The sequence below is a fragment of the Conger conger genome, chromosome 12, assembly GCF_963514075.1.
Source record: "Conger conger chromosome 12, fConCon1.1, whole genome shotgun sequence".
In the NCBI taxonomy this organism is placed as follows: domain Eukaryota; kingdom Metazoa; phylum Chordata; class Actinopteri; order Anguilliformes; family Congridae; genus Conger; species Conger conger.
The window spans coordinates 4516538-4538047 of NC_083771.1; the positions used below are offsets into that span (position 1 = coordinate 4516538).

The 21510-nt window shown below is 42.2% G+C and overlaps 1 protein-coding gene across 2 annotated transcripts in view; it reads left to right on the plus strand.

Annotated features, from left to right (window-relative positions):
* The window catches only part of trabd2a (TraB domain containing 2A), a 55093-nt gene extending 33926 nt beyond the window's left edge, over window positions 1-21167 (plus strand). Inside the window, exons 5-7 of one of the 2 annotated variants that reach the window (XM_061215676.1) lie at window positions 14385-14475; window positions 16250-16495; window positions 20045-21167. In XM_061215676.1, coding sequence (XP_061071660.1) covers window positions 14385-14475; window positions 16250-16495; window positions 20045-20240 — 533 coding nt within the window. In that variant the 3' untranslated portion in view covers window positions 20241-21167. The remainder of the gene's footprint in view (window positions 1-14384; window positions 14476-16249; window positions 16496-20044) is intronic. The other variant, XM_061215677.1, reaches the window with a different exon arrangement.
* Window positions 21168-21510: the final 343 nt, after the last annotated feature.

Sequence of the window (21510 nt, forward strand, 5' to 3'; positions counted from 1 at the left end):
TCTGATGGCAGACGCTGGGAGGCCAGCCAAGAGGGAATTGCAGTAGTCCAGGCGGGACAGAACCATCGCTTGGACCAGGAGCTGGGTCGAGTAGGGGGTGAGAAAGGGGCGGATTCTCCGTATGTTGTATAGGAAGAACCTGCAAGACCGGGTCACCGCCGCAATGTTCTCGGAAAGGGACAGTCTGCTGTCCATCACCACGCCGAGGTTCCTTGCACTGGGTGACGGCGTGAGTGTGGTATCCCCGAGGGAAATGGAGAGATCCAGATGGGGAGAGGTATTAGCAGGGATGAATATCATTTCAGTTTTACCTGGGTTGAGCTTTAGATGGTGGTTGTCCATCCAGCTCTGGATGTCCCTCAGGCAAGCAGAGATACGGGCTGAAACCTGCGTATCAGACGGCGGGAACGAGACGAAGAGTTGGGTATCGTCCGCATAGCAGTGGTAGGATAGCCCATGTGCAGTGATCACAGGGCCAAGGGAGCGAGTGTAGAGAGAAAAAAGAAGCGGGCCAAGGACTGAGCCCTGGGGAACTCCTGTGGCGAGGGGCCGAGGTGTCGATACCGAACCAGCCCAGGCAACCTGGAAGGAGCGACCAGAGAGGTAGGACTCAATCCAGTCCAGGGCTGTGCCACAGATGCCCGTTGCTGACAGGGCAGACAGGAGGATGGAGTGATCCACAGTGTCGAAGGCAGCAGAGAGATCTAGAAGAATGAGGACAGAGGAGAGGGAGGCTGCTCGTGCGGCATGAAGTGACTCACTGACGGAGAGGAGCGCAGTCTCTGTCGAGTGGCCCGATCTGAAGCCAGACTGATGGGGGTCTAGCAGGTTGTTGTTATATACAGTATATTTTAAAAATGGCGTACTTGGAAGTTTGTCAGTAAGCTGACATTGCCATGTCATGTGCTTTAAAGAATACCAATTTGTGTTTTGATATTAGCGGCATTCATTCAGGATTTTGTATAGTTCATTTCATCTAGATGACAGTGCCATAAATTCTGTTCGGGACTGTTTTGTGGTTAAAAAGGTCTGGTTTTTATTTACATTTTTTAGTCTGCCATTTAAGCATAAAATTTGGGACTAATATTGTGTCCTACTCTTGGAATGTTGAAGGCAGCACCCGCCAAAATAGTGGGTAAGCCAATCTGAAAGCTGCCAAAATGGACTTTTACCAATGTCTGTCAGACAGGAGAGTATTTATGTGTTATGTCTTGCATAGAATGAGATTCCCCCCCCCCCTTTTTTTTCCTCTGCTTCCCTATCTGGAAAACCCAACAATAGCTCTAACCGCAACATCATCCAACAATATGGGAAGACACACATTAGCACACTCCTCTTCCAAAACACACATTCATTTTTCATTTTAAAGGTTACATTTGGCCCGCTCTGGAGTCAGTTATAGTTTCATTTGATATTTTGCTCTGGAAAGAAAATCCTTCCCTTACTTATGAGTTAGTGGTAAATAATTTTATGGTATAGCCAGACCCCACCTCTCTGTTATAAACAGTGCTTTCCTCAGATTCCGCTAACCCTGATGAAATCAGGCAGCATAGTCATTCCTGTGATGTGAATTAAGTTACATTAAAAGTGTTAATACAAGTTAAAGGTACAATAGGTAATTCTTCAAGACCTTTAAACCGCAACACTGTTTATCCCTCCCCCTTCATTAACACCATTGGCTGTGGCTATTAGAGCCAATTAGAACCAATTTTAACCAATGAGCTTGAATTATTGTACAGTTATGCAGTGTTTTGGTATAGAGTTTCGGGCCGTCAACAGTATATTTTGAAACCCTCATTTAAGGACTATAAACACGGGTAGAGGGTCAACATGTCAGTGCCTTTTTCAGTGTCTTTTTCAATGATAGGAGGGGATTTACCATGGTGTTGTAACAATGTTTTAACATAAAACTCTTACCTATTGTACCTTTAAATTAAAAGTGTTAATAGAATACTGTCTGTTACTGGTATTATCTTAGGCATTCATGGACAAATAAACTTTGTCTTTGGAAATTACTGAGAGCCATAAGATTCTGTACAACCAATAAATTAGAAATTCAATGTTAGACTGTATTTTAAGTGATTATTTTTTCTTGGAGAAGCCATGCAGTTAGTACTGACAGACAGATTTGAGTTTGAAAGCTTGCCTGTGTAAAGTCTGTGCAGTCTTTGTGAGGGTTTTTATTTTAAACCTGATCCTTCACGGTGGAGTATTTTCAGACCTGCTCCGTATCAAAGCTTGGCATCTCAAGGCTTAAAATTCCTCTATTGTTTGATATCCGTTTTTCTCCATTCCATTATCCCGCTGAATTGAAATCAAGGCTTTTTATCAGACTGTATGTCTGTGTCGTGATGGCAACTGATTGTTGAGATAGATGTGATCATATAACCCATAAAACCAGTAGCCTACATACCTCACTGGAACCTTTTATAAGGGCCGGGAGAACAGCAATGGGGGATCTGTTCGGGAGATCTGAATGTTTTGCCTTTTGAATGTTAGAATAGGACCTCCTTTGCATGAATGAACCCTTTTCTCTTGTACTTGTCATTTCGAGGGCCCAAACATAGGCTACAGCTTTCTCTTTCATAACAGCTCAACCATATCATAGGGCTCCAGCACCGCGCGCTAACGGGCCGGTAAAGTATCCGAAAGTGCGGCCTCGTAAAAGAGCCGTTTGAAAGTCTCAGCGTGCTCCCGCCTTGGCTTTAGTGTGTTTGTACTGGACAATACTTTATTAAATATCACTCTTTTTATATTTTATTGGTTGGCTAGGCATTGTGAGTTATTTTAGCCGGGCAAGACTACAAGAATCACAAATTAAACAAATGTTAAATGCAAACATAAAATTGGTTAAAATGTCCCTAGCTACAGATTGTCAGAGGTTTAAATATATATTCAGTACAGTATATATAAAATATGTAACGCATAAAACAGCGTGGTGTATTTATTACTCACGCTGTGAATATTTTTATTCCAGTATCAGTGTCCAAAATACATAAAGTCAGATATTCATCTGAAGTGTTCATATTCTAACTGTTCAACTGACCATTTTTAATTAAATAGTTATATTTCTATTTTAAGTCTTTTCTGGCATCATTGTGTTTTGAGATTTTTTACAAAAAATCTTCACAATTCCTATTTTGAAGATCTAATAATCAGTAGAATAATATGGTAGAGCCTCCAAACATTTAGATCTCACAACATCATTAATGACTGACCGGTCAAACAAACTGGTATGAACCCAGAATTAGCATGTGCAATTACGCCTTTAAACCGAGTCACCCAACCAAGTTCCACATTTAAAACTCAAGTAATTTACGGTATGTAAATTTCAATTGATATATTAAGGTTATTTCCTTAGAATAGGTGTGTCTTTATTTCCGAATCATTTGCATACTCCAGGTTCAACTGTATTTATTTAAAACCGGCCTTCAGCACAATTCTCAATGCTGGACTGCTTTACGACCTCCCAAATATGAAGTTATCATATCAAGAAAAAACAATACATTTTTGTTTTGTTTAGGTTTATTATAGTTTTGTCCCAATGCAGTCTGGAATCTGGAAAATAAAGTTACAGATTTCCGCAAAAAATCCTGCACTCTTATTGGATCTTGCGAGTATTATCAAGCCATCATGTTATAGGTTATTGGTGGAGTTGTCTGGACCTGCTATGTCAGATTGGAGCCCCACCCATACACGTTTTGTTCATTAGAAGCAACAGAGCATTTGTTTGTTAGCAAAGCAGATGCCCTGAATTTGGGCAGACTGGTCAAATAATTGTATGTTTCTAATCTAGATGAAATGACCTCCATAGTTGTGAAATCATATGCATCATTCATGAATATAATATTCAGTGTTTGACTCTGATGTAGTTTTACAGCCTCGGCTTAATCTTTTTTAATTGCACCTTTTTGTGTGAATCTGCCTAATTCAAACTGACAGTTAAACAGCTCATTGACTCCTGAAATTTCCCATTACTTAAAGAATCAAATCTTGGATTTGAAACCTCATTAAATGGTATTAACAAGTACGTATTATTATTCTATAAAACCTTGTGAAGGTTTTATTTGGCTCATGGCTTTGTTTTGCTACAGGACTGCATGTATGCGGAACGTAATTCAGAGGAATAACATATCTTTGCCAAACATTGTGGTTCTTAATAGCAGTGTATTTGTGCTTTAGTAGAGCAAATGTTCAGTTAATGCCTTCAGGCCCCTTGTTTTATAAGGTCCAGGGATTGGCTGCATTAGCTGTGTGTAATCGTCTCATAATCCAGCGGTTTCACATACACGTACTTCAGGCGTCAACCACATGTTGATTCAAAGTTAATCTGGACTTTCTCACATGAATTCATTTTTCAAAAATGAGAAGTACATACAATATTTGATTAAACTGGACAATGTGAGTGTGTGTGTGTGTGTGTGTGTGTGTGTGTGTGTGGGAGCGGAGGTGGGTGAAGCAGAGGTGGGTGTACCTCCATGTGAGAGTTATGTGCCAGGCTTCACACAGGGCGCTGAAGCTCTACAGGTGCTCGACAGATTTAAAGGTTGTTTGAATTTATTACATTAATTGTTTTGGTTGTCCTGTTCATCCATGTTTGAGTCAGAACTATACCTTGTCCTGTGCAACGCCTGTGGGTCCAGTCACTCCTGCAAACCCCCGGATAAGCTTTGGAAAAATGTTTAAAAGATGGCTGTCAATTCTTTTCAGTTTTTTTTCCTGTTTTTCTCTCACGGAAAGCTTTAGAAGTCTGCCAGTACAATACTTTGTTGACAGAGCCATAGCAATAACTTTCATGCTCAGGTGAGTTTGAAGGCTGGAAAATACAGCTGAAAGGACCGAACAGGCACTGAACATTCCGAGCAGTTTCACGGGACACACAGGAAGTCCACGGTTTTGTTTTGGCATCAGCCGGTTTGCAACTACAGTGTCCCGTTAACTTAGGCCCTGCGTCAGTGAGCCCTCCCCCTAAACTTCACATCCTATTCTCAGGGTCATCTGCAGGTCAAATTAGGAAACCAGCCAATCCCAGGAAAGGCAGGCCAGTCAGTATCAAAGGTTTAAGCCATGCACTCAAAGACAGCAGAGTCTTTTTCATATGCCGTCACTGTCCTCAATGGCTTTTGGCAAAACAATGTACATGCCATTCCTTTACTGTAATGATTAAAAATGACAACATTTTTGTTTGTCCTCCAAAATTTGGAAATAGATTTTTTGCATCTGTCCCTGGCTACCACTGTGTCATCCAAAACATGTCATTGCTATTTTTCTGGCAAAAGGGGAAAAAAGTGGGGAAATATGACAAAAAAAAGCATCAGATGTAATGCCGACAATGCATATAATGGGAAGTGTAAAGGTAGAAAATAAAAATACTGGATATTTTGAACAATTTAACAATTACATTGGTAGACAAGGCCAAACGGGTTGCTTGCTGTGCATACATTTAAACATTGGTCCCATTTACCCAATGATTTGTATTCATTCTCAGAGAGGTCTGGGTCATAAATGTTACACCAGGATTATTTTACCACTGCTGGTGAAATTGCTGAAAAACCATGCATTGTATAGACAAACAGCACTGTTATGTTACAGGGCCATTTATGACCAATAAACATAATTTCTAACTAGCCAACTTTTCACGAAAAAAATACAGTTTTTGAACTGCAACGGCCTCACCTGGTTTAATGGTGCCAAAAAAGCATATGTCAACAGCTCAGTAAAGAATACTGGCATAACTTATTTGTATAACATCTCTAAGGGTTAACAAGCATAAGGAGAAAAACAGAAGCCCAAACACAGAGCCTTGTGGCACTCCAAATATTACTCTGGGGATCACTACATTACGGATCATTGCATTTAAAATAAATTGAAATGCATCCAATAAAAGCATGACTCAAACCAAGAAAGTTCATCCCTGCTAAATGAGTTTACTCCCCCCGATATTGGAACACCCGATTATAATTCCAGGCTTGTCCCATCTATACGACATCTATACGACATCTTTTCCTCAGATGTGCGTGCGTAACAGTGTCTCCAGTGAAACGTATGCAGTCAGCCACTTGTTGTTTGTCGCTGTGTAGCTGGGCTGTGCAGACTGGTACTGAAACAACTGCCCTAAGGAGAACTCAGGGACCTGATTAACCTTTCGAGCTGCTATTGAGAAGCCAGGCTCCGAATCCCTGCTGAATAAAATGTTACCTCCCTTGGCGATTGTAGTTGTATGCTGCTCTATAAAGCACAGAGTAAAATTAATTATTGACTATGAGCTGCATTACTCTGTTAAAAACCATTGCCTCAGCCGAATTCGCTACTTGACAACCACAAATATTGTGAGAAATAAAAGTCTGCAGTTGTGTAGTAATAATGATGTCAGGGACTCTGACTGAATTCAGTCTCTAACATGGTCAGTTGTTTTGCTAAAGAATTAATGAATCATTACTTTAACCTGAAGGACATAGAGATGAGGATGTTTTGGGAGTTGTTTGGGAGTTAGGCTTCTGTATTAAAGACATTTAAGGCGGCCTTTTCCTGAATTAGAGAAATGGTGACACTGCAGATGACAGCTTGTTTTGTTCACTATTTTCATGAGTCTTGTCCATGGCAGAAAAACACCCAGTTTTGTGCCCCTCTATTTCCAGTCCAGTGTGCTGGAAAACTTTGCTGTTGACCTCTTGGACGTATGTCAACAAAATACGATTTTGTGCTGATTTATGCAAAAGCACTGTGGAACACTTGAGGCCTGCCTCTTACAAACATTGCTCTGAGGTCTATGTGGGTGGTATGCCAATGAATAAGAAATATTTCTTACACCATATGTCCTATTCCGCTCACTTCTAATTATTGTTCATTGTGTCCTGGTCCAGAAAACACAAACAGTCATTTTCAAAGTAGTGTTTATGTGTTTTCCTCAAGCTGTGTGTTATAAACATGCATATCTCAAAACCTACAGCTCTGTAAAAAAAATTAAGAGACCATATCAAATTCTGAGTTTCCCAGTTCTTGGGTATGCATCTGTGTGAAATCTACACGTGACTATACATATACCTGGTATAGTCACATAACCTCTGGTATAGCCCCACTATATCAGGCAGTATAATGGCTTACTTTCTCAGAAATGTGTCCTTTGTATGTATGGTTGTTTGGTTCGGCTTATATTTGTCTTGTACGGACAAGTAATACTTAATACATTTGTTTTTGTTTTGTTTTTTTACACATTTTCTCTTTTGTTTCAATCTGGCCATGAACTGAGCTTAATTAGAAACAGCAGGCCGTGTTTCAGACGTGTCATAGTTTACACAATACCCAGGGGTGAGGAGACTCAATGGGACCCGTATTTCTGAGGCTTGAGTTGAAACCTGCTGGAATGTGCACAACTCCCTCAACATCAATCAGCATACAGTGACACACATCGCAGCTTTGCCCCGGTCGAGTTTTATTTTAGGACCACAGGAATCGCCTGTGTGGCTCCAGACTTTATGGACCTACCTTGAAAGTGAACCCTATCGCTTTCAGATAAGGAGCCTAACGTAAATAACCCCAGCTGTGTGAAGTGTTGCTATGAGGGAATAAGTGCTCCTGGTCACCTTTAGCCCATTTCCCCCGTACAGACATGACAGGGTGGGGTGTGTGTGTGTGTGTGTGTGTGTGTGAGAGAGAGAGAGAGAGAGAGTATGTGAGAGTGTGTATGGGGTGTGTGTGTGTGTGTATGTGAGAGAGTGTGTGTGTGTATGTGTCTGTGTGTGTGGTGTGTGTGTGTGTGAGGGTGTGTGTGCGTCAGTGTGTGTGAGAGAGTATGTAAGAGTGTGTGGGGTGTGTGTATGTGTGTGAGTGTTTGTGTGTGTGTGAGAGAGGGTTGGGGGGTTGGCGGGGGGGGGCATGTGTGTGTGTGTGTGTGTGTGTGTGTGTGTGTGTGTGTGTGTGTGTGTGTGTGTGTGTGTGTGTGTGTGTGTGTGTGTGTGTGTGTGTGTGTGTGTGTGTGTGTGTGTGGAGTGTACAGGGCAGCCTGTAGCGTGGTGGTTAAGGTAAATGACTGGGACACGCAAGGTCGGTGGTTCTAATCCCGGTGTAGCCACAATAAGATCCGCACAGCCATTGGGCCCTTGAGCAAGGCCCTTAACCCTGCATTGCTCCAGGGGAGGATTGTCTCCTGCTTAGTCTAATCAACTGTACGTTGCTCTGGATAAGAGCGTCTGCCAAATGCCAGTAATGTCATGTAATTTAATGAGTGTAAGTGAGTGTGTGTGTGTGTGTGTGTGTTTGTGTCTGAGTGTGTGTGGGGTATGTGTGTGTGTGAGAGAGAAAGTGTGTGTGTGTGTGTGTGTGTGTGAGGGTGCATGTGAGACAGAGTGTGTGTGTGTGTGTTTGTCTCTCAGTGTATGTCTGTGCGGACATCTCGGCATTGGTGGGGGGCGGTGTTTCCACAGTTGTCATGGTCGCAGTGCTGGGGGTGATTGTTGACATTTTGACCCTGCATTATCCGCAGGAACGCGGGGACACAAGGCGCGTTGCCCTCAGTGAGCAACGCTGAGAGACGGCAGGGCCGCGGGTAAGGGCCCGGGGTGTTACAGCAAACATATCACTGCTGCACAACTGAGTGTGTCTCCGGCTGGGAGCAGGAGCCTGTTTGCTCATCATATTGGCTGGCCTTTTAGGAACTCAACAATAGGTGAAGGATCTGCAAATCTGAGTGCGTAGCTTGCTGTGCATGAAAAACCCTCAGTACTCCTACCCTACCCCACCCCCCCAGTCTCATTAAGTTTAGCTCCACTGGCCCTTAAAAATTATGGGCTGTCAGGAATTAAGCCCATGCAACAGATGTATATTACACACACAGCTGGGCTAAGTGAGCTCCCTCAGAATATGGAAATATCATTTATTTATATGGGTCCAGAATGTTATTGAAACTGCTTGGGGCTATTACCCAGCTTTGGGTAGTACCCCCAAACGGGCAAATAGCATATCCACAACTGCTTCTTTTTCTCCCCAAACCGAAATGAATTTGTACTTTAGTTACCGCTGAACAGTTTTACAAGCCTTGGCGCTCAATTAAAATATTGCAATGACCCATAGCGCTCAAAATCACTGGACCAGGTAAACAGAGCTCCAGTCCAAGCCATTAGCCCAAAGGCAGAGCGAAGACTGCAGCCTTGCGGGATAAGGCCGAGTTGTCTTCTGTGTATTTAGCGAGTACCTTACAGTGATCCTCAAGTGTAGGAAATCCGCTCCTGCTGTGGGTATATTCTCTACCTCCCCAAAACAGTACCAAGGGTGCAGCGTGAGCAGAAAAGCACATTAACACCACGTTAACCCTGACTAAATATGCATTCACATGCTAAGTCTGTCAGACTAGCAGCTATTGCAATATGCCAAGCACAGCAATTCTGTCATCGTCATGTTAAACAGTCTCAGTGCCAGTGAAGATTGAAACTACTCAGTCCTGCTAGTGGTGAATAAAGAACCATGTTCGTGCACCCCTCCCTACCCCACATTTTTCTCAGACTAAACAGTGATAATTTGAAAATCCCGCAATTTGTCAGCTCATATCTCAGTTTACCCGGAAATCAAAATAGTTTGTACTTTGTGCTGTCAATATAGCAATATCATATTTCTGTTCATGGGTATTCAGTGTTATGGTACTAAATGTGTACGGAGGTCAACTGTAGCTACTTTTAATAGAAAGTAATATAAATCAAAGCAAAAATATACATCATCTACGAATGTTAGGTATTTGAAATAAGATGTCAGGGAGGCATTCACGGAAACACCGTATTGCTTGGTATTGTTGTTCTTTGTTCTACGTCGCTCTGGATAAGAGCATCTGCCAAATGCCATTAATGTAATGTAATGTAATGTAATTTATCATTTTTATTAGCCCACATGTTCACTTATTTACACATCCATGATATTGTTCACATTCTCACTGAAATACAGTTTGGTGTATTTAAGTCCTGACAGATACATGTAGCGGATGCATTTCCTATGTAGCATTAGGAAGTTTTCAATGAAACCGTATAGTTTGGTCATAGACTTTATGTTGAGAATCTCATCTCATGGTAGTAAACTCTTTAGCCTTGTGCTTTGCATGTAAGAGCCAATAGAATTGTGTCCTTACTGTATCCACTTTGGCACAATATCAGCTGTGCTTTTAGGAAGCGCAGATACAGATGAGTACAGCCATTCACTGAGCTCCTGACTCCAGGACTGAAGACTGTTTCTTTTTGTTCTCACAGATAAAGCTTCCATGTTGACTTTTTGCTAATGGACGATTGGCTAGTGTTCATGCGATTGTAGGACGGATTGAGAATGCGGTCCAGGTCAGGGGCACTTGAAAATGTTGAGCGATTTGCGCAGCCCAGCTTATATTCCACCTGAGGTATGCTAAGAAGACAGCTTTAGATGTGGAGGAAAACATTTTTACCTGTCACTTTGGAATCTTTGGGTTGACTCCAAAAGACAGCAAAACCAGAGGTTGTCTGCATCGGCCTGACTACTTAGAGCAATTTGAGATAAAAGGATGTGCACTTGGGCAGTGATTGGGGGGGGGGGGGGGGGGGGTTTGGTGGTGGAGCAAGTTTTCCATTTTAACGAAAAAGACGCATCAGAGGATCGAGAGAGCCACACCATCGGTATTTGGCCTCCGGCCACCCCTGCTGTGAGGGTGTTTTCTGGAACACAGGTGAGTAACATCAGTAATGACAATAATTTCTCAAGGGTGCAGTTAATCATACTAACAGCCCAGGAAGGCTGGAAGGCAGCATGCCTGGTTGTGGGGCCCCCTCTGAGTGCACTTCTGCTGGGAGACTGCTGGCCTTTCCTTGGCTCACATGGAGCACTCCTTGGCTTTGCTTACGGAGACTTGGACCTGCGAGGATAGTACGTTCAGTCCAGGAGCGCTGGAGATACTTTGTCACCCGACGTGGATTCATGAAGTCAGCACTGCTTTCATCCTCATGGATGATTTCATACCCTGAGTTCTAGCACTGATCCTATTGATATGGATGCACGCAGTAAAACAGGAGGCAGTCGTATAGAAAATAAAGAAGTGATGAACATGTTGTGGATGCACATCCGCACACACACTACCTTAGTAACAATATACATATACCTATAATATACCTATAAAGCCATAATGGCAAAATAACACAGTATGGCATGTTTGTTCCACAATTGCTGTATTATGCACACTTGATCTCTGTAAAGATACAGAACACTCAGTCCTATCACAGTCCTTCTGAAGTTACAGTGCTCGGGTACAGTACTGTATATGAAGAGTAGGCCAGTAGATAGCTACCAATTAAGTTGTGTTTCAAAAACACAGGACAAGAAAAGCTGCCTAAATCCGTCTTCCAACGTATGGGCAAACTGCTTTGTAGTTCAAATTAAATCCGGCCCTTAAATCCATGCTTTAAAGGATAAGGATTAGCTAGAATATCATTTGAGGCTTGATGATTATTAATGATTTTTCAGTGGATTTGGTGGGGAAAAAAATTATGGATCAGTCTTTATTTTGTTGGCCTTTAGGCTACATAGATAAACATAATATAAGGTAAAATAGCGTTTATGTCAAAATCGCTTGGATTACAAGGATCTGCACGCTCACGTGCGAAGCATGCTAACAGGGAGGTCTCATACCTCACATTAATCCCACATGGGCTTCACACATCATTAGGGATGTGGCTGCGATAGTGTATCTATCTTTAAGCATACCCAAGCCTGAACAAGCACGTATAGCCGGGCTCCCATTTCAGTGTTAATGAGGAAAGGCATCACCCTGCCCTGGGGTAGAGCAGCCCCATTCAGGAGCCGGTTTTCTGTCTCCAGACACCAGGCCCCAGCCTTACCCCACAGGTTAGCACAACGGACGGGTTCAACAGGCTACCGTTTGCAACCAGAACCATCATGCGCATGTCGGTGTATCCGGAAAGGTCTGGAATGTGGGACTGCCAAAGGCTACATCTGCATTCTCCCTCCTGTCAGATACGATTTAGCCGCTAACGCCATTCACCTATTCTTTCGCCAAGTCATTCTTACATTCATCAGTGGCGTCCATTTATTTTGATACTCAAATTTCCGCTTAAGGCGGAGAGTTAGTGTTCCAGTGAATTGGTTGTTGAGTCTAATTTGACTTCCTTTGAGTGGGCTTTCAGGCTTATGTGGCCTTGGTTTGGCTGGAGGTACTGATGAGTGAGGCTGATATAACAATGCATCAGTAGTATGTTGGGTTGTCTTTAGTCTGCATATTATTGACAGGTTTGATTGAATATGTTTCCTGTTTTTATTTCCCCACAAAATGGGATTTGCTTTAAATTAAAAAAATAGCATACATTTACTTCCTGATCATGTCCAAGTGACTTAAACTAAATGACAATTTGGGAGGTTGAATTTGACTCTGACATAAATACTCATTCGGTGTTGCTTATAGACTGGCTTCTCACCTAAATCACCACTAATACATTTTTATTGGAGAACATTTACATCCAGTTACTCGTATAAGAGAGAACATTTATGTTTACTCTGCACTAGAGACCCATAGAGGAACAATAAAAACAGGCCCACAGCTATTTTAAATCGGTTTATGGAAATGCTCATTTAATCTGTCAAGGGCCTCCACACGCCCAGGCAATGGCCCCCAAATAGCCAAGACCAGTTATTCCTCCGGACAAGTAAAGTGCAGTACAATTTACATCAGCGCAGGATGGATGTCATATCCTTTCATGTGTCCGACTTTGAGTCAAACTCCATCCTTACTTGAGAGACAACCAAGTACTCTGCGGGATCTGTTTGAATGTAGGTTGAATAAAAAACATCTGTTTGACCTCAACAATGCGTGTTATTGTGTTGTGCTTCAATGTGAACTTCCATGTACGAGCTGGTATTTGACTTTGCCGCAGTGTTGAGTTTAGCTTAAAAGACCGCTAGCCAAGTCACTCGGTGGGCATGGCCAGAGACACCAGCCCATCTGCGTTTGAGTTGCCTTGCCACTCCAGTTGCATTGCAGTTATGGAACAGCGGACTTGTGCACCTCTACTGGTTATTTATCTTGCACCCTGAGTTGAACGGTGTAGTCATTTTCTGTTCGCCTTGACGAGTCTATATTTGGTTGTAGCAGCATATTGTATGCTGCAAAGCGGGAAGATGATTTTGTGCATGAGCCGAATCAGCTATATCTTCGTACACTGCTCACTGAACCTTTGCTGATGAAAGCCAGCTCAGTAAGCTATGCGCTTTGTGACTTGCATTGAAATTTAGATGGCAGGCTTTCATTAAATTACTATTATTTCAGACCTATTGATTTAAATGTTCACTTAAATGTGCTTTGTGGTGGTAACAGATTGTTGATAGCTATTGTTATGGGGTTCTATCTGAAAAATGAAAATTAAGCCTCCTACATAGCAGAATTAAATGTAAGCTATACGGTTTGGAAAAATGGAATTAATTTCAGGAGTTTTATTTTTTTATTTTTTTTTATTTTTTTTTTGTATTATGCTGCTGTGAGATTAAATAGAACCCAATGCAGCCCCTCAGACAGACCACACCTGAGGCCATCTTTGGAGAGAAATCCTCGCTATCTGGACGTTATCTAGCATGAGTGGTTCTGGGTCTCCATTAGGGCCAGATTAAAGGCCGGCCTTTGTTTACACATCGTTAGGGTCCGTGGCTGAGCTGTTGGACACAATGGATTCCCCTTTCTTTTGTGATTGTGCGGAGGGGACGGGAGACTCCTGCCATGGCTACCTGAGCTTTGTCAAAGGCTGGTTTCACCTAACTGAGCGAGAGCAAAGGTTTCACCTAACTGAGCAGGAGCAAAGGTTTCACGCAAAGGGACAAGCGGAAAGAAAAAAAATCTCTTTTCCAGATCACAGGAGCCCTTAACCTTCTGGAAGAAGTCATGACATGAAATCCAGAAAAAAATGTATTTGGTGAAAACACAAGGCACCAAGTCATTTGGTCTCGCAGAACCAGCTTATAAGTACAGCGTGTTCAATACTCCAAATTCAACGAAATTCTTTTTTTTTTCTTTCTCGCAAAATAATCTGAAATGCCCTTTAAATGTTGAGAACTGGAATATTTATGATAAATTACGGGTGTCCAGTTGGTGACAGTGTTCACAGCCAGCCTTTTGTGAGTTGGGACTGGTGGGGTTACACAGTTTCAAAAAGCAAGTCTAAAACCAAAGATGAAGGCTGTTAATATTCAACCTGCCTTACTTACTGGCTGTACAGGCGTGCATTGTAATGTGTCGTTCTCACACAGTGCCCCACTCAATCCTGTGGCCTTATTCCGCTGTTATAGCGCTTTGCCCCTCTGCCCTGTGTTACTGACTTGACACCTCTGGGCTCCACTGCTACACAGGGAAACTGAAAGGCGAACTGTTTACATTGCAGGTCACTTCCTGGGCAACAACACGGTGATTGATGTGCTACGCAGTCACGGGTACCAAGTGGAGCACACCCCGGCAGGGAAGCCCATTAGCAGGTAATAATAAACCCACGCACCCTCGCTGTTCTGTCACTACCCTTCACCCCAGCCCAGACCATGTCCCAGAGACGTCGTTTCCTGGCCTTGGCACTTGTAAACTGGAGGTGTCAATGTTTGGTAAAACATGAGGGAAAAGTAAGCAGGTCAAGCTCAGCGATAACCCCAGAAGTCATGCGCCGTGACAGAGTTTGGAAAGCTTGGCAAATTTTGTTTTGGCTGGAAGATGATAAACAGAATAAAATATCCATAGCAGAAAAAAGAAAAATGTTTCTTGTAGTTTGCAAGCGTGTCAAATGTTTCTTGTGAGTGTCCGTTTTATGTTGTCCGTCCCTTTTCACACACCTACATAACTACCATATTCATTTGCCTTAGAAATGCCTAAAAGAGATAAACATGTTTAGGCCACAAGCAGTTCTTTCATGTTTTGGTTTGCAGTAGTGCGGTGGTCTTGTGTGGTCCTGCACTTAACCTTTAAAAAAAGTTTACTATATCTTTGCAGCTCAATATTTTGAGAGGAGGCTTCAAAATTTAAAACGGGCTTTTTTTTTCTTTTTCTTTTTAATGATCGTTTGTATTTTTAACTTCACCTTTAATGTTAGTGGATTCCATTCCCTACTATGCTACCTTGAGTGAAAAAAGACAGAACTAAATGTAAAAATATCTTACTTTACCACAGATTTGTTACATATTATGGTTTGTTCTTAAAACCTGGCAGACCATATTTTATCACTTAAGTAGGTGTAGGGTTACTTATGCCGCAGAGTTTGGTAGTGCACCCTCTGCCTGAGGCCTATGTAGTATTTATTTATTTTTGTCTCTGTTTCACTGACTGGATTTCAAATGGAAATCATTTTCCAAGTAAGTGCACCCCTAGTTTGTGTAATTTCACCACAGACCAAAAACAGATGTCCAGTTCTGCTCAGTTTGTTGTGAAAAATGTGTTATCTGCAAATAATCGAAAAAACCACAAATAATTAGCCTTTTATTTTGCTTTGACTGCAGCATACCTTCATCATCAAAGACGAATACACATCCACCTTTTTGTAAAATTGAATCACTGTTAATAGCTCCTAATGCAATCGGCACGAAGTGTGGCAGCAGTCGAATATTTACTTCCAGAAAAGGCTTGTAATTCACTAATCACATAATGTGTCCATTTTGATGTGGATGTTGGAAATTCTAAAACAAAAATAAACATTCATCACATAAGACTTTGTCAGGGTTGGTGTTTATACAATGAGGTCACTTTTTTAGCCACAGCACAAACCTCAATAGATTCTGTCACCCCTGCTGTATTTTAAAATCAAACACTTGCGATTCTGTTGTTGAGAAAGCCAGTAATGAACTTCCCCATCTGTTGTAGAGGTGAGGACAGTTGGTCTTTTGTTTTATTGTTTAAGAATGCTACCTCGTGGGCAAGAGAATCACAAATCCAAGGTCTGTACATTCTAAGATATGGCAACGCAATGCAACTTTGATCAATGTGACTTTGTTCTCGAAACAGACGCAACAGATGTTTCTGAAAAACCTCTCTCAGCACCTCTTTTAAACACAAACTACATGAATATTATCCTGTTTTGCAGCTGTAAATTAAGAAAGAAGCTATTGCCTACAGGCAGCTACAACAGGCTAATTTCCAGCGTTCATAATGTTTGGTTGGGAGTTCTCACCCACCCACCCAAAAATTATTTACAAAAGCGGATTGCTAGGATGCTGCTAAGAGACAAACACAAAAACATAAACTAACACACGATCCTGTTTTGCATTCCAGTGGCAGGCCGAAATCCCCCACCTTCCCGCTGCACAGGACTTACTCTCCTGGTCAGGACCTGGAGCCCTTCCTGCACGAGCACCAACAGCGCCCCCTGGAGGAGGAGCTGCTGCCGCACATTCTGCTGCCCGACAGCCTGGACCTGCTGGAGAAGGCGGACCGCAGGCTGAAGAAGAAGAGGCGCAATAAGCAGCGTAAACAGCGCATGAGGCAGTTCAACGACCTGTGGGTCCGCATGGAGGACAGGTGAGAACGGCTTGTGACGCGTCTCGGAACACATCGGGCATTTCAGCGGGGCTTTGCGTCTCGGAACACATCGGGCATTTCAGCGGGGCTTTGCGTCTCGGAACACATCGGGCATTTCAGCGGGGCTTTGCGTCTCGGAACACATCGGGCATTTCAGCGGGGCTTTGCGTCTCGGAACACATCGGGCATTTCAGCGGGGCTTTGCGTCTCGGAACACATCGGGCATTTCAGCGGGGCTTTGCGTCTCGGAACACATCGGGCATTTCAGCGGGGCTTTGCGTCTCGGAACACATCGGGCATTTCAGCGGGGCTTTGCGTCTCGGAACACATCGGGCATTTCAGCGGGGCTTTGCGTCTCGGAACACATCGGGCATTTCAGCGGGGCTTTGCGTCTCGGAACACATCGGGCATTTCAGCGGGGCTTTGCGTCTCGGAACACATCCGGCATTTCAGTGGGGCTTTTCGGGGGCGACATTGTCGAAGTGTCCCTGAGCGAGACACCTAGCCCCTAAATGCTACTGACGAGCTGGTTGGTGCCTTGCATGTCAGCCAATCGTCATTGGTGTGTGAGGGTGTGTATGAATGGGTGAATGAGAAGCATCAATTGTACAGCGCTTTGGATAAAGGCGCTATATAAATGCCAACCATTTACCAGGCTGGAGCACCCATCTATAGACCCCATCAGGTTTAGTACAGAGTTGGACGAGTTGGTCATCTAGCACTAATACTCAAGCGTATCTGAAGGTTAGACGGTAGAGATGATTTGCTGTATCTTTGTGTTATTGGTCTCTCCAATATCCCAGTATCTCTCCATTCTAGTTTCTTCTTATTCTGTTAATTTCTTAATTGAATTTCCATACAGTTTTTTCAGGAAAAAAACTCCTTGTTGGTTTAGTGTTAGGAATCTGAAAGACACCAGGTTAGGGAAAATAAATGATCCCAGTGAAACCCTAAATAGCAGTTTTCCAAAACCTCATTGGATTCCAACAATCTTTTTTTTTTATAGAACATTCCAATTTCCATCTCTGAACCTTCTTGTTGTTGTTGGATCCTGTCTTCTGAATGTGTTTCCTCCATCAAGAACATCTGTATATTTGCACTTGACAGACTCCATACAGACTTGAAAGATAAAAAAACTATCATGACTTTTTACATTCCCAAAAAATAAACGTATTTGAAGTACTGTTACTGTGAAGAAATTCTAAGGTGATGTCTCCGTCTATGCAGATAGATTTTTCAGGGAACCATTTGGAATTTTTGATCCCATCTCAAATTAAAGGCCCCATTCATCATTTCTTTAACTGTGTTAAATTAAATGAGCCTGAAAGAGTTCTTCATTCCATTTCACACAGTGAGTCAAAGATAGGGCCAAAAGCAGTTTATTACCTCTCAATTCATAAGTTAACACACACTTTTAAATGCAGTTACCAGTCAAACTATGGACCACTTTAGAGCACCTTTAAACATTTAATAAAGTCATTTCTTTTTGAACAGAACTTTCATTGACAACACATTTTCTTGTTCTGCTCTGCATCAGACTTGACTGTCTGGAACGGAATAAAATGTCTGATAATATCTACAGTTGTTTTCATTTAAGAGATCCTCTTAGTTGTCGATGTACACAGTCATAATAGTTGTATTGAGGTGGTTGAAACAGGCAGTTGCTTTGAACACCATCTGGTTCAGGAATACTGTTGACACAGATGGAGGAAGGGAAATGACATTTACAATTTGAAGTACTGAAACAATTTATTCGAATGGCTTTTTTTTTTTTTTTTTTACTGAAAGTTCAGGGCTTGTCCACTCTTGCCGGATGCCAGAATCGGCCATTTTCCTTCATTTATTTTACCAAGATAGAGTAATATTATAAATCAGAGCTCAAAAGAAACTTCTAATTTAGGTATTAGTTTGTTAGTGCATCATAAAAAAAACATTTATATGGCTATGGTTCTTTCACCTTCTTATCGTGTTCTTGCCAATATCTGTTAAAATGTGGATTGGAATTCCTTCCAGATTGAAAGGATAAAGTGCATTTTTTCTAGTAGCCCTTATGTGGAGCCACATCCTGACGAATGTCATACCTGATCACACCCCATGATCTTTACTTCATTGGCAGAGGACCGTGATAGCTCTAACAAAAATAAACAGGCTTGCCGCTCGAGCAGGCAAACAAATGAATAACCGCTGAATTCACTCCCAAAGCACAAGATAGGGCCATGTCCAAGCATGGCAGCCAAGCGCAATCAGTGAAAAGTAAATATTATTAATGAAAGGCACATGCTGGCAATGAGCATGACCCACTGGATTTCACGCCGATTAAATATGCGCACACCAGTTCCAGGCCAAGGTCGGACGTACCACTAGGCCCGATGCCCATCCATACACTCCGTTCCACAAATGCCTCTTTCTACTCACAAAAGTCCATTTGATTTCTTTAAAAAAAAAAAAAAAACATTCAGTTGCACGTCAAATTAATTGGATAAACAGCTTCTGTGCGTGTAGGTGGAGCCGGAGTTAAAGAGTGGGATTAAACTCCTGCTCAACCAAAGGCTGCAGAAGAACCTGTCCATTTGTTCAAGCTGCAGTCACTGCTGCCACAGTTTGGCAGGGCAGACACCAGACGGCCCGGCTGAGACGATTTCATGGCAGTTCTCTTCACGCTTGCTGAACGGACAGAGGCCTACACGCCTGGATTTCTCTGCCATCCTCCTCCAAGTTTTTTTAGCGCTTAAGCCTACTGTCAAATTCCTTCTGCCTCACCAGGTCCCCCGCTACTTACTCCTATATCTTAGTTAAACCTCAACGAGAATGACTGTGGGCGTATTAAAAGGTGTCGCTTTGCTTGAATGCTTTATTATTTCCATTATTTTTCACTCCTTTCTTTCAAAGTGGTTTAAGAGGTTTCATGGGGCATTTGCTACATCCAAGTTCTGCGTGCTTTACAAGTTCGCAAGACTGTGTACAGACACTTCTGGCACATCTGACTGAATCTAATGATTTCCAGACACACCATAAAATCAACGCCGAGTTCTGTGGTGACATTTCCACATACCTTATTACCATTACATGCTCATTTCAGATCTCTGTAGTAGATAGCTGTTCAATTAGGAGGGGATCAGCTGCCAGCTAGCTGCGCGGAACATGGGTCAGGGATCTCCTCGCAGTAGCAGGTTGGCATGGAAGGGTGAAAGGGAAGCCACACAGGTTCTGCATGTCTCATGTCGGTGTGATATTTCAGCCTACGTGGAGAAAACGTCAGAAAAACCCCAGCCTTCCCAAGATAAAGGTCTGCCGGCAGCGTAGGACACAAGTGTGGGTTGTAATTCCGGCTTTAAAAATATATGACCGATATGTGATAGTGATACGTTAGGCCCCTTAAGAAATACGTCTGTCAACAGAGCACAGTGTGTTTGTGTTCTCTAATCTCCTGTTTTAGGTAGAGGAATCGTGCTCACGCCAGATGCATGGTTGCCATTTTTATAGGCTCCAGATGCAGCAGTCCAGCTTAATCAGTGTTCGGTCTGATACAGGGTTCATTTTGTCTTTCAGCACGACGGCACAACCGCCACCCCCGCCTCTCGTCCGCATCCTAAACGGTTACATCACAGTCCAGCCCCATGACCGAGGTCACGGAAGGTCCAATCACGTCCAGACTTCTTCAGACTCGACGTCAATCCCCGCCTTGTCTGTAACCTACTTACTCTTGACAGTTTGTGCACAGGTAGTGACATTTCACCTCTGCTAGTTCACAGGCTTGGGTTTCAAACATACCTCATCAGGATCTGGAAGGACTTATTTCTAATAGTAAGGTCATGGGATATAAACACTACAAAGAACACAAGGAGTTTTTCTCTCAGCAAATTCACAATGTGTTTCCTCAAAACATTATTTATTCTTCCCTTCTAGAAGAATCTGTTCTGTATCCCTTTATACTGTGGGAATTGTATATACCTATGTATAATAGATGTAATCTAGAAATATGAAAATGAAATGGTTAAATGGTTTTTGCTCATTCAAAAAGAATCTGCTTTTTTGTGGATAAATCAGGTACTAACCATCATTGTGATTATTTTATGGAGGTGAAAAGTATCCTGTCTACTTGTCTATTTTTCTTATTCAGAGTTGTTAATATGTTTTGACATAGAAGTTATTCATTTAATTTATTTTTATTAACTATACACCCTTAGATAATCTGAATGTTTTTGTGTTTTTCAATTTGATATGGAAAGTTGTTTGTGAAGTTTCCTTGTATACACCATTTACTTAAATATAAAATGTAGTGACACATCCACTCAATCAGTTTTGAACTCTGCAGGTCCATTTTATTTCAGTTTTAGGGAACAAGGATAACTTTTGTTGTTTTGAAAAAAATGCAGCTATATTTATCTGGCTACTGTATAATCCAAGTACATTGGGCTGAACATTCATTTTCAGAGAAAATGTATGCATAAAACACAGATTTATGAAATGTTTGTGCACTTGAGTTCATCCCAAACATTACATTTGAACTCTACACAGAAATACTACAGGTATGGGTATGTACAGTAGACAAAAATCTAGTCCAAGGAATCCTTTGTCATGTAAAATATTGGTTTAAACATTTAGAAAAGATGTCTGGTCAGGAACGAGAGGAAGCAGCAGCAGGTAATCTTAAGGTTTATATAATCATATACTTGACAGGATTTACAAAGTTGTTTCATGGATGATTGTGAATACTACCATCATGTCAGAGCTCAGTTCACTTGTAATATATTGCTGAATACACTTGGGTCTGGTTTTCAGAATGATCTGTTTCAATAAATGTTTCAGTGAACTCTGAAAGACAGTCGGGTAACATTCATGGCTGAGAGGACTACAGCAGTTATACTTCCCCATAGGAGCTTTGACAGAAACGGATTATGTTCTGGTCTCAGCAAATATTCCCCAGCCTGTTTCACTCATTTTGGTTGTGGTGGCCAAAGCCAAATTAAGAAACTGGACATATGTCGCACAAAATAATGGGAATATGTGTGGAA